At 39.4% G+C, this 13,205-nt stretch overlaps 1 protein-coding gene across 1 annotated transcript in view; it reads right to left on the bottom strand.

The window, feature by feature from the left end:
• The window catches only part of Nyap2 (neuronal tyrosine-phosphorylated phosphoinositide-3-kinase adaptor 2), a 245,637-nt gene that overhangs the window by 52,420 nt on the left and 180,012 nt on the right, over positions 1-13,205 (bottom strand). The window contains exon 6 of the mRNA XM_015481011.2: positions 12,713-12,922. Within this exon, the coding sequence (XP_015336497.1) occupies positions 12,713-12,922 (210 nt within the window). The remainder of the gene's footprint in view (positions 1-12,712; positions 12,923-13,205) is intronic.

Here is a 13,205-nt window from a genome sequence, read left to right as displayed (position 1 = left end):
AAATGTTACATGAAATCATAAAACCATCTTATTCTTTTCTCTCCACAAATGAGTTCCACGTAGCTTTGGGGAGCTTGTTTTTTTTTTTTTTTTGTTTTGTTTTGTTTTTTTGTTTGTTTTTAACCACCTTTTGAAGAAACCTTAGGCCAAATCTCAGGATCTTTCACTTTGATAACTGAAAATCGTTCAGTTTCTACAACTTACAAAAAGTGCTACAGAGTCATAATTCAAATGCCCAGTTACTTAGAGTGAACAACATTTCAAGCCCCGTTTCAAGGAAATGCTTCTCCCTTGCCACAAAGGGCCCTCTTTTTGCCTCATGTCCTTTCCCATATCCCTCTGCCCTCAGTGAGGTTCTACAGTGTCTACTCTCACTAGCAGAACAGGAGGGAGGAAGGAGGAGGGCCAGGAAAGGTTGTTGAGGGGGCGTGGCATGAGATGACATCTCTCCCTCTCTCCGGCTATACCAGGCATTTGGCACTGAAAGTCTCTTCTGGGGGCACTTTCAAGTGTGCCTGGAGGCCTCCCAGGTGACTGGCCATCTCTTTCCTAGAGAACTACGGATGTTTGTTCTGTCTTTCCTTGATTCTTGGGCATCCTGTAGGGTACCTTGAGCCTCTTCTTGGGAGTCTTAGCTGCAGGCAGCCCCACAATCTAGGCCCCCTGCATGGTTTCTCTACATGGCTGAATCCCATCCAGGGGAGACACATCTTACCCACATCTTTAAGCCACAATCAGTAGCTGCATGGTTACTTGCCCAGGAGTGTTCTATTGTGTGGACCTAGGTCATTCACCTAAACTCTTGTGCATCCTCCCACTCCCGGCATTTTGTCCCCAAATTGCTAGAAAAATATCAAGCTTTCCAATGAGTTCCGCTGAAGTGTGTCTTACTTGATTTTTCACTAGAGACATTTCTGTCCCTCCTGCATTAGGATGGACATTTACCACATGTGTGCACACGCAAACAGACACACACACACACACACACACACACGTAACTAAAGTCATTTCTAACATCTAGCTGTCTCTGTGCCTCTCACCACTTTCCTAGGCTCAAATGAGGGTTCAGTTAAGGACAACAATATTCATTTTATCTCCCTCCTGTGCAAGCTGTGCTTCTTTGGTCTGGTTTTTGGCTTGGGATGTGAGAGTAATTATCTTCTATTATTTTGTAATTAGGCTTTTGCATTTTATACTCTGTTTATTTACATTCAAATTCTATTAAGACATTCTCTGACCATTTAAAATGTTTCACTCACTCCCAGCTCTCCTTTTCTTGTTATTTCTCAAAGCTGTATGACCAGCATCAAGAGAAATACCAATAACACTGTCTCTGTTGAACACAAACTCCAGCCAGCAGAAGTCACCATTTTCCACAGAGAAATAAAAGTGAGGCTATTGGGGATATGACTTATACGACTCTCCACAGACTCTCCAAATGAGAAATCTTTATGTGTTTACTAGTAGAATTCAGAAAGGGAGAGTTAAACTCTAGAGTGAGAAAACAGTGAGCAGAACCAAGCAGCAAGATCTCGCAAATGTTCCCCAAGGAAGTAACCAAGCACCCAATTAGAACTGGAAAGCAGAGCAGATGTGGAGAATTGGCTTCCGGTGCATGAGCCCACAGTATAGAATGGCAGCCTTGAGGGTCGTAGGCACCGAAGCCCACAGCTGCCTGGGGCTGAAATGAAGCCAAGCAGGAAGTTAGTCAACATCCTACAGCGAAGTCCAAATTACAGCGAACACCCAAACTCTACCAGACTAGTTTGCTCTTCTGTTGCATAATAAAAGTGGATATAATGGGGAACCCATAGTCCTGATCATTGCGCAGGACCCAAGCTGTGAAAATGCAATGGTTAAGCACAATCCTTTGAAAAGTCAGATGGTGAAAGGAAAGGTGGGAGGGTGCTTTTCCATTTTTTGCTTTAATTTCTTGTCATTGAGCATGCTGTACTTATCCTTTATTATCCTGTATTGTCATATAATAACAACAAAGAATGTTCAGTTAGGGGAAGATAGCAAGGTTCAAAGACACCCTGACAATTATCTACTGTCCCTTCATATCCAAACCCTGTGGCTTAATATTCCTTAGTTTCACTAAGGAGACTCTGGGTCACCTGTCCATTTTCTGCTCTTTGCTGGACTCACTTGCACATTTGCAGTCCGCTGTGAGGCAGGTGGGTGGTTCTGCTGTTCCATGCTGTGCTTTCTCCCACGTTCACAAGTTGACTAGTTGAAAGTCAGAGACCCTGGGCTTCTTGCATAGGTATCCCATCCTCCAACAGACTAGCTCTGGTTTGTTCTCACATGGTGATGGCAGGGTCAGAAAATAGCATATGGAAGCATGCATTTCTCTTGAGGCTGAGGCTGAGACTTCATGCACAGTTACTTCCATTTTATTCTATTGGTGAACACAAGACAAAAGTCCAACCCAGATTTGATGGATGGGAAATTGACCTTTCTTGATAAGGAGCTATAAAAGCACATCTCAAGGGGCCTGAATACAGGGAAAAGGGAATAACTAGGACCATTATTGTGGCCACAGCATCCCAACAAAGGCAGTCCACATGAAGAAAAGGAAAAAACAAAAGAGGATATAATTTGGAAATTATGTAGACATATTAAAATATTTAATATTAGGGTCCAAAGTAAAATATATTACTTTCATCCCCACTTCTGTAAGTGAGCTGCAAGAAATCCCCTATCCCCTCTTATTGGCCTGGCTCCTACTTGTCATACTAGTTTCAGATCATATTCTCCAGAAATCCTCTTGGAATTATCTTCCCTTGAGCCAGAGAAAAAAATTGTGTGATTATGCTGGTTTGTTTTTAACACCCTACACTTTCTCCAGTAGCATTTAGAAAAATCTGTTATTTTCTTCATTCTCCACTTATTATGGTTTAAATATTTGGTGTTCCCCCAGGTGCTTATGTGTATGGCAATGCAAGAAAGTTTGGAGGTGAAATGATTGGGTTATGAGAACCTTAACTCAATCAGTAAGTTAACGCCCTGATAAGAATGAACTGGGTCCTATCTGAAGGCCAGTCAAGTGTGGATGGAGGAGGTAGGTCATTTGGGGTGTGCCTTTGGAGTATATATTTTGTATGTGGTGAGTGGAGTCTCTCTCTCTCTGCTTCCTGGTGCCATATTTCCAGCTGCTTTCCTCAGTCATGCCTTTCCGCTATGATGTCTTGTCTTATCTTGTGCCCAGAGCTATGGGGTTGGCCATCTATGGACTGAGACTTCTGAAACCATGAACCCCCAAAATCGTTTTTGTCCTAAAATTGTTCTTGTCGGGTCTTTTGGTCACAGCAGTGGAAAAGCTGACTAAAACAGAAGTTGGTCCCAAAAAGGGAAGTTGTTTCTGTGACTAACCTGATTATGTGATTTAGAAGCTTTTGGAGCTTTTTGTAATTTGTGGGATGAATTTTGGAAAGTTTAGCGATATAAGGTGGGAAAGTTTTAGATTGTCATAATCAGAGCTTAATGGGTGATACTGGGGGAGTTCAGAAGACCATTAGGACTGTGCACAGTAAAGACAGGGCTCATGAGATTTCAGAGGAGAAGGAGGACTCCACTGGAAATTGGACTGGAAGCCATTCCTGTTATGTTCTAGCTAAGAAGTTGTCTGCATTTTGCCTGTGTCCTGAGACTTTCTGTGAGGCTGAATTTAAAGGTAATGGACTTCTTAATCTGGTGGAAGAAATTTCTAGGCAGCATCATATTCAGGTGGTGGCATGGGTACTGCTGAAGGCTTTTAGCCAAGTTTACTGTGATAATTAGGAGCAGAAAGCAAAGCAGAAAAAATTGTAAACACTTGAAGTTTGGCCAAAGAACTATGAGTAAAACTGGGGCTAAGGAATGTGTGGTTGTTAAAGACATTATAGTCACAAAAGAAATGCTTAAGACTTCCCAGAAACACTAGGAAAGATGTCTTGAGGGCATCTCAGGAACTGGCAAGATCATACCCATCTCAGGCTCACGGGTGTAAAAGTAAAAAATTATTTAAGAGACCAGTGGGGCACTATACCTGCACAGGGGGACCTAGGAAGTTGTTTAACCATGCTCAGCCACACAGGCACTCAGAGACTGCTCAACCATCCATGGTCCCTGGAGCTTTGACACTGCCCAAGATGGTGGCAGACCTTGGCATCAACCATATGGAATGGAAATGCTTGGATACATGTAAATGGCCTTCGAGTTTTTATAGGGAATCATAATGAAATGTTGCCTTGAGTCTCAGAGGATTCTTTGGATGTGTACTCTGGGACAATTCTTGAATTCTTAAGTGTGAGGATTCTTAAAGATGGACTAACTGAATTTTTGCATTGTGAGACAAGCATGAGCTTTTGGGGCCCAGGGACAGAATACCATTATTTAGATATTAGGTGATCTTATCTGTGAGACAATGCAAGAAAGTTTAGAGATGAAATGACTGGGTTTTGAGAACCTTAACGTAATTAGTGAATTAATCCCCCAACAGGTATTAATTGAGTGGTAACTGAAGGCATGCACGGTGTGGCTGGAGGAGGTAGGCCATTGGGGTGCCTTTTGAATATATATTTTGTATCTGGCAAGTGGAGTCTGTCTCTCTGCTTCCTGGTTCCATGTTACCAGCTGCTTTCTTCAGTCATACCCTTCCACCATTTTGTCCTGCCTCACCTTGGGTCCAGAGCCATCTCTGAACTGAGACCTCTGAAACCATGAGCCACCAAATAAACTTTTCCTCCTAAAATTGTTCTTGTCAGACCATTTTATCATGGCAAAGAAAAAAAAACAACACTGCTGGAGTATGAGTCCTGGGTTCATCATATGTCTGCCCTTCCCCTAGCACCTAGCATCATGCCCTTGCATGATATTGAATAGATGTTAAAGTCTTTTATTAGAAAATAAACAAAAAGGGAATTGATGATCAAATGTTAAGTTGGAAATTTATTCAACTTGATGTGTAAATTTACGAATGTCAATATTTTCTCATGATTCCTACCTCCTTGCTTGCATTGTCTTAAATCACATTAATTACCACCCAGCAAAACAGAGGCATGAAAGATTAATATTACTTTTTGATAACTGTATATGATATGGCAACTAAGTCTTAAGGATTGCCTCTGGTCATTTCTCTAAATTTCATTTATAAATGTGTTCTCAAGAGAATGCAAAAATGGTCATCAAACTGGCCTAAACTCTTTCTAAGAAAATACACAATTAAGTAAATCACAGGCTGTTGCGATAATAGTAGACTCCATAGCCAGTGTAACTACATACATATAGTTCAAGAAAAACTTGTATCATATTTGCCATGTGCTAAACTCTCCAGAGGAAATATTCAGTCTTAGTCCTAGGGGGATATAATAAAAAGACCTTTCCTGCAAAATTAAATGGGAACAGAATCAACTTGGTCTGCTAGCTATTTTAAACTGGCTTTATATCAGGCATTTTCATGCTTTTTAAAAAACATAATCCTCATAATGACCTACAAGGTGAGATTTTCTTTATCTTAACAGAATTTGGGTGACAGCAGAGTTATGCAATTTCCTTAAGCCATTACCACCAAAATATTAATTTATTAATAATGTTGCCAACTATCTTTTAGTTACACTTAAAAACAAAATGAAACAAAACAGAGTGGCACATTCCTATAATCCCAGGAGGTCAGGAGGCTGAGGAAGGAGGATCACAAGTTCAAACTTAGCCTCAGCAATTTAACGAGGCCTAAATCAAATTGCAAGACACTGTCTCAAAATATAAAATAAAATTGACTGGGGACATGGCTCAGTGGTTAAGTGCCTCTGGGTTCAGTCCCCAGTACCAAAAAATAAAAAATAAAAAGAAAGAAAGAAAAAGAAAACTATATACTTTGCTGCACAGTCCCCAGAACCACTGCCTTGTTCTGAGCTGCTCATCTGCTTTTCAATTCTCTGTGCTTGAGCCTATTTGTGGATATAGCAGGCTGGCTCGTGAATGTCTTGAATTATTGCTTCAGGAAGTTTACCAGTAAATATATGCAGTCACTGTTGTGTCATCAAGTATAGTAAATGTGTTTCCAAATTTTCAAGAAAAAAGCATCTTTCTTAGAAATCAATGGATAAAAGTTTAGTGCTCAAAGACTGGAATCTGGGATTCCTTCTAGTACTACCCATTTCTGAATCTCAACTTTCTGTTGGTTGTGTTAAGTGGTTCCCATTCTTCCAGTTCTTCAGGGTCTCTAGTTACAGGCCTTTGAATAATACTCTAACATCTTCTTAATTTCCCCCAATCTTCAAAATGGTGATTTGGATAAGAATTAGAGGGGCAAATATCTTAAGAAACAGTTTAGGGTGTATGAATTGCTATCTTGAAGCCAGGTTTTCACCGTCTCCCACTAAAACCAAAATACTCCAGGGCTCCTTTTCCTCACCATTCTTGCTACTTATTTATTTTAGTGCTCTCACTTCTGCTCAGTTCAAGGCCCAGCTCAAATGCCACTTCTTATGGGAAACTCTTCTTCATTCCTTCATCATCCCAGACCCATGGTTTTCACTACTTTGCTGCAGAGATATTTGTAAATGTAGCAGGAATCATAGGAATAACTAGTATTTATTGAAAATTCATTGGGTTGCAGTGCATGTTTTTATCTCACTTAACTCTTGCCTTCAATGAGTTAGGTATTGTTATCATCCATCTTTCACAAATCAAGTTCAGAGAGATGACGGGACATGCCCAATATCATCACCAATGAAAACAGTCAGGATTTAAATCCATATTTGCTGGTTGGTCAATCTAAGCACTCAACCACCATATTATACAGAGTTGCACTTATAATTAGTATAAAATATGGGATACAAGAAATTTCATGTTACTTTCTTTATATAAAAGATTTGTATCTGTTTTTCACTTCTCTGAATTTGTGGGCAAACAGCTCTGCTTGAACATAAACGGCAGAATCATATATGGCTATAGAAAATGCTTCCCCATACAGTGGGTTGTGAAAAGGCCCAGAACCATATTCTGCAGAATGGAATATACCATGGGGTCCTTCTGGTCTTCAGCTCATGATGGTTATCACAAGGGAGTCTGTTGTCCAGGCTCAGTCTCCTGAAGTACAGGATTCTATATGATGGAAGTTGAAACCGTGAAGCACGAAGTCCAGCCTGAGTGGAAACCCCTTGTATTTTCTCCCCTTCAGGAACTAGGCTGCTGGTCCTCATTATTCATGGAATTCTAGATGTCTGTTCCTCTTCTAGAGTTAAGAAACTATCCCTCCCTGCCTGACCATCAAAGGCTTCATGACTGTCTTTTCCCCATTCCTATACCAGCATGGCTTTATCAAATGTCCTGAGCTCCTAAAACAATTAAATGGAAGAGAGCAAGGTGTCTACTGGCACCTGCTTCTTCTTCTGGAACCAAGACTCCAACTAATGATCACACTTGATTTTGCAAACCAGAAAGTGTAAACTGGCAGTCTTCACATCTTACCCAACAAGAAATCAGTGAATCATTCACATTTTCTGAAAATTGAGCTATACTTAAAAATTGGAAGATTTCACACAATAGCAATTGAATCTGGAAACCTGGGGTTAGCATTTCACATGGGCAGCATCAGCAGGTACTGGGTGGCTTCTGTGTCCTTAACACACCCTGTGCTCTCCAGGTATCCTGCATTCCATCCCTCAGTCCCAAGGTTCAGCAGCTTGCAATGGCTTTTCCTTGAAGTAGAGAAAGTTGTTTTTATATTCTCACTTCCACCAAATGTGAGAAGACATACTTTACATTAAAAGTGTTTCAAGTTTCAGAAAAAAAATGGTAAGTTATTTTCTTTTGTGAGAGTGATATCCATTTCTATGTGCTTCCTGTGAGAGAAAAGCAGGCCTGCTTTGACCAGGGGCTCCTCTCCTCTCCACCTGCTGAAGGCGTGTCTGTCCTACAGACATCTCAGCTGGCACCAAGACCTGCTCACCACAGCAGAAGCACACGAGGGTGGGCATAGAGAAGCTGACATCCATTGAAAGTCTTCAGTCTTCCAAGTTTTTGGATTTTCTTTCTTGCTTTGATTTAAATGTTAGTATTAGCTCTGTATGCGTTTGTGTATGTGTGTGCACACGCGTGAATGTGTGTGCACATTTCATGAGCACTCCCATGCTCTTCCACCCTGGGTTCACCTTCTTCATTCCACATGGGAGGTTCTCTTTTACTCAGCTGAAAATAAGGATTTTTCAGAAGATTTGATGAAATCCCGGTATAAGGCTTAATGTCTCCTATTAAGCCCTGTATCATTTTTCAAGTCTGCATTACAGTTTTGATCTTAGAATTATTTTAAATGTATAGTAGACAGAAGATAATAATAAAAACAATACATTTAATTACAATCTAATTAAAGTACGTACAGTAGTCCTAAGCCATAAGGAAGCAGAGCAAGACCTCTGAGAGGCAGAGATTGTATTTTATGTAGCTGATGGTGCTGTGTGTGACTATGAATATATGTCCCCCAGAAACCATAACAGAGCTGGATACAAGCTGCTTGGAAACTGCTTGTTAATTGATTCAGTGATTGAAATCTGAGTTTTTGTAAATGCCATATTTACTTAAATAATTTCCCCACTTTTCCCCATTATTTTTACAAGCATTTGGGTCCCAGTTTCCCGTTGCCTTCAAGAATCTCCCTCTGGGGAATCTCTGATTTACTAAACAACAGTAACTTTAATAAAGTGCAGCAGCAACCAGCGGCAATGGTAATTAGAATTGAGATCTCCTGACATGTTTGCTTTACTTCAGCAATCCTTCAGTCCTCACAAGAGCCATTACAACAACCATTTCAAGTGGCTAAACTACTTTTGGTAAAGCAACGGTCTGTGACTGGTAGAAGTTTGTATGTGTATGTATGTGAGTGGTGGGGAGGGGCGGGGAGAGAGAGAGAGAGAGAGAGAGCCAGAAAGTTGAAAAAAGGAGAGAGGAGTTCACATGTGGAATCTTCCTTCCTCTCTAGGTTGGGTGTGGTGTTAACACCTATGTGGCTTAGGCAGAAGGTGACAGATGACTGTTCTGGTGTTTCTTGTACGGAATGAGTCGTTCAGTGGCCCAGTGACCCAGAGATAATAAAGAAGAAGTGTAAAAAGAAGGAAAAACAGTTCTTATTCTCCTCTGTTCCACAATAGCAAGTCCAAAATTCCATCTTCACCTACAAAAACAAGTTAACTTCAGACTCTCTATTTTATATATTCTCACTAGAGGAATTATGGCATTTATTAGGATAGAATTGGCACACTTTTCATTCTTTCTCTTCAAAACAATTAAAGCTAACAACACAATAAATGTTTTTTTTTTTCCCTTTTCTCCATTTCTTCCTCAAAAGTGGTAGAAGGATCAACTACAGAACCAAATAATGGCAAAGATCATTGAGTAGCTCTTTCAAGACACTCTGACTTGCAGTGACATTAAATATGTGATCACATTGCCTCAACATTTGGAATCTTTTAGGGATCCAACAACTTGATAACACAATTTTTAACAAAAATATTTTCTTCCTCCACCTTTATCTAACTGCCTCAGAATCTAAAGCAGGGAGCATGAGGGACTGAATATATTTTTGTCATTTCTTCTGGTTACTAGACAATTTATTGCTCTATAAACAGAGCTAAAGACTCAGAAGAGCAGACTTTAGATGCTGTAAAACAAAACAGAAGCTTCAGGGGTTTGAGGCAAAAGAAAGTAAAACTATGGTATAATTGTTTACACTCTGAATTTCTTTGAAGATTCATGTCAAAGTGTTGGAGACACTAAAGGTTTATATTTACCAATTTTTATGCAACTTATTAAGTTTTCAGTAAGGGTTTCATTACAGATTAGGTCTGTAATGCAACATTGACTTCCATGGTTATCATACCTTTGAGATTGAATTGAACCACACCATTGGCTTTCCTGGGCTTTCAACTTACAGGTGGCAGATCACAGGATTTTTAAGCCTATCTAATTATGTGAGCCAACTCCTCATGTAAGTGTGTCATTTCAATTCATCCCCCAGATTCTTCTGTTTTTGCACACATGTGAAATGTTTGGATTTCCCAGGATCCCAGCTCAATTTCCTTCTCATTTCAGTTTTCTTTTCTTCTAATTTGGGCTTTTCCAGTTTACTTTCTAATCACTACAAAGTTCTCTAGTCCCACTACTGAGTCACACCTCATCTCCCTGACTTCAGACCTATGATTCCAACTGTCTTCTCAATTATATGTCCAGAGCATGTCCAACTGCATACATGGTCAAAATTTAAGTTCTGACATTCCCTCCTAAACCTTGTTCCATGTTTCATATGGACTGTCCTTGTCTCAGTAAATGGCCTTTCTATCACACACATTTAAAGCCCTGGAGTGCTCACTGAGTCTTCTATGATGCAAACCAAATTGAATTATTCCTACCTTTAAAATGTCCTTTACTTAATGGTCAAAACCTAATAATGATGTGGCAGATACTGTCCATTGCTTATGCCCCTTATGCCTACAAATACACTGTTGTTATTTATAGATATCAGATATAATCTTCTTGATTTAGAGGGGAAAAGGATTTGAATAAGCCCAGGAAGTCCCATCCCTTTCACTAAGTGGTTGGTCCCATAAGCATGTTTCCAATTTCTGATCAATTAGATGAAAGGGACAGAGTCTGCTGGGGCATCGTGCCCAAAAACATGTGTTCAGTTGAGATCATGAAAACAAGATTCAAGGGTAGCAGAAGAGGAAACTGAGAAAATAGAGCAGAGACAGTTCCTGGGTCCTTGATGATATCTTGACCCACTGCAAAACAGCTGCACAGTTGACCTCCAAACTTGATGCAAAGGGAGCCAACAAAGGCCATTATTGTAAAAGACCCTGATAGCTTGTGCTATGTAGCTGAAAGCATTTCTAATTAATATGCAAGGCCCTTCAGAAACATTGCACATACATTTGTATTTTCTTCAATCGACCTTCCCCTGTCCTTCACAATAAACACAATTGGTTCCATTAATTCACTCTCTCTACTTAGCTGGGATATCCATCTTTTGCTCTTGGAAATCAGCACTCTCGTTTTTAAACCTTTGGACTCAGATTGGGATTTGCAACATTGACTTCCACGGATATCATACCTTTGAGATCAAATTGAACCACACCCATTGGCTTTCCTGGGCTTTCAACTTACAGGTGGCAGATCACAGGACTTTTAAGCCTACCTAATTAGGTGAGCCATTTCCTCATAATAAATCACTTTCTGTATACCTATAAATATCTTATTGGTTCTTTTTATCTGAGTATTCTAAAACACATTACATTGTAATTTTCTATTTGTCTTTCTTGCACCAGACCTTGAACACCCAATGCAAGAATATTTTATTCATCATTGAATCTTCATACCCTTAAATAGTAGCTGTTGCATTTTCGGCACTCAGGTAATACTTCTATTTTTCCTAAAATATATCTGTGGTCACAATATATTATGTTATTCACATATTTTAAATAGAACTGGTATAAATTTAGAAAATTCTTTAAAAAATAGTAATAAGCCCCAAACTAATAATAAGGCTCAGTCAATAAGTGACATCAATCATTTTAGGGGGTGATAAAAATCATTTGCTCCCTCTTTCTTTTTGACAAGATATGCAAATATCTTCTTCTCATTCATCTATAGCAATTTATAGTTTACTATAAAATGTCTTTTAAAATTTCTGCTAAAGGCACACGTCTCTTATCAGATTTGAACATAGGCTGTGATGTTAGTTTTCCACATGATAACATGCTTTGGTTCCACCATCAAAACTGAGTTGGATTTTTGAGGCTGTAGGAGATATTACTGGGAATGTTTTCAGCAGTATCACACACCAAGGATCATTCATCCTGCTAAAATTTTAACATATGCATGAGTGTCAGAGAGACCATAGGCTAAATTCATGTAAATTGCTTTCTAAGGTGAGTATCAAAGTTGAAAATAATTAAAGGATTGATCTTTTCTTTAGAGCCCTAACACTCTGAAGGAATACAGACCTGAAAAACTACAGAAGGTTCCTTGATTATTTGCAGTTCATTTCAATTGTCAGCTCTCTGTGAGAACAGCATGTGCATTAATCAGTTCAAAGCAGACATATGCTGCTGTTAAAAATTGATGTATAATAATATTGATCTATTAACTATGCAAAATTGCATTGCATACTATTAATTTCAAGATGTGAAATTTAGAGGCATATTAGATTAAAAATTTCTCTTTTGACTTAGATTTGAAGACTAGGTGCAATGCCCAGTTACTTTCTCAGCTCACCACTTCAGATACCTCAGAATATCTACTCTTTCTACTGCTTGTAATCATCTTCATCCCATTGCTATCTTCAGTTTTATCTTGTTCAGATTTTACCAGTTGCCTAAAATATTTTTTAAGCAAAGGAGGCATAAATACTAAACCAAACTTTTTAAAATAAAGTCCACTTTACTAGAGGCCTCTAGAGGTGTTTGAAGAAATTTAGCACAAAACTTTTCAAGCTGTCAGGCTGCTGCTTCCCAGGGGCTCCAGTGGCACTATTTACTTACCTATCATCTCTGTGAAAAGAAGGACCCTGGAGTGGTACAATACACTGTGCACTCCTTCATATGAAGGCCTACACTCTCTCTCTGAGTGGAGACAGATGTTTCTGTGGTGATGTTTCTCTAAGTACTATTTGCATGAGAGCAGAATTTCTAGAACTATAAAGAATTACCATCATGAAAATCATAATCCTACTTACCTGAGCTGTGGTTTCCTGCCAACAAGGTGGGGCTCACAGAGCACCTTCCCATCCTACTGGTGACCACAGGTGGACCTGGTGTTCCATCCCATTCCTGAGCTTTGATAGGCTCTCTCGAGGATGATGACCCATGGTGCCCTCTCTCTTTGCTTTCCAACTTGGGCAGTGGCTCTGTGCTATGACTTCGGACTTTCAGCTCCTCTGTGGATTCTGTGTATTAACAAAAAATACCTTCCATTAAACAGAAGCCAAATCTTTCCTAAATTTCTTTTAAGAAATTAAAAAGTTGTTTTCTAAAACACTTCCAATATGTTGTAGAGAACTTATACTTGTATTGGAAACTATAATATTTAAATGTAATAGGGACACAGATCCCATGAGATCTTTTTCTCAGGTGAATAGGTCAAGGGAGTATGGTTTTTTCTTTGCAAAATGAAACTCAAGTCTTCTTTAATAACTCTTCCCTTGTGCTCATCTTTAAGGACGTTTCTTT

Source organism: Marmota marmota, unplaced genomic scaffold (assembly GCF_001458135.2).
Source record: "Marmota marmota marmota unplaced genomic scaffold, marMar, whole genome shotgun sequence".
Classification (NCBI taxonomy): Eukaryota; Metazoa; Chordata; class Mammalia; order Rodentia; family Sciuridae; genus Marmota; species Marmota marmota.
This window is presented reverse-complemented; position numbering and strand designations above follow the sequence as displayed.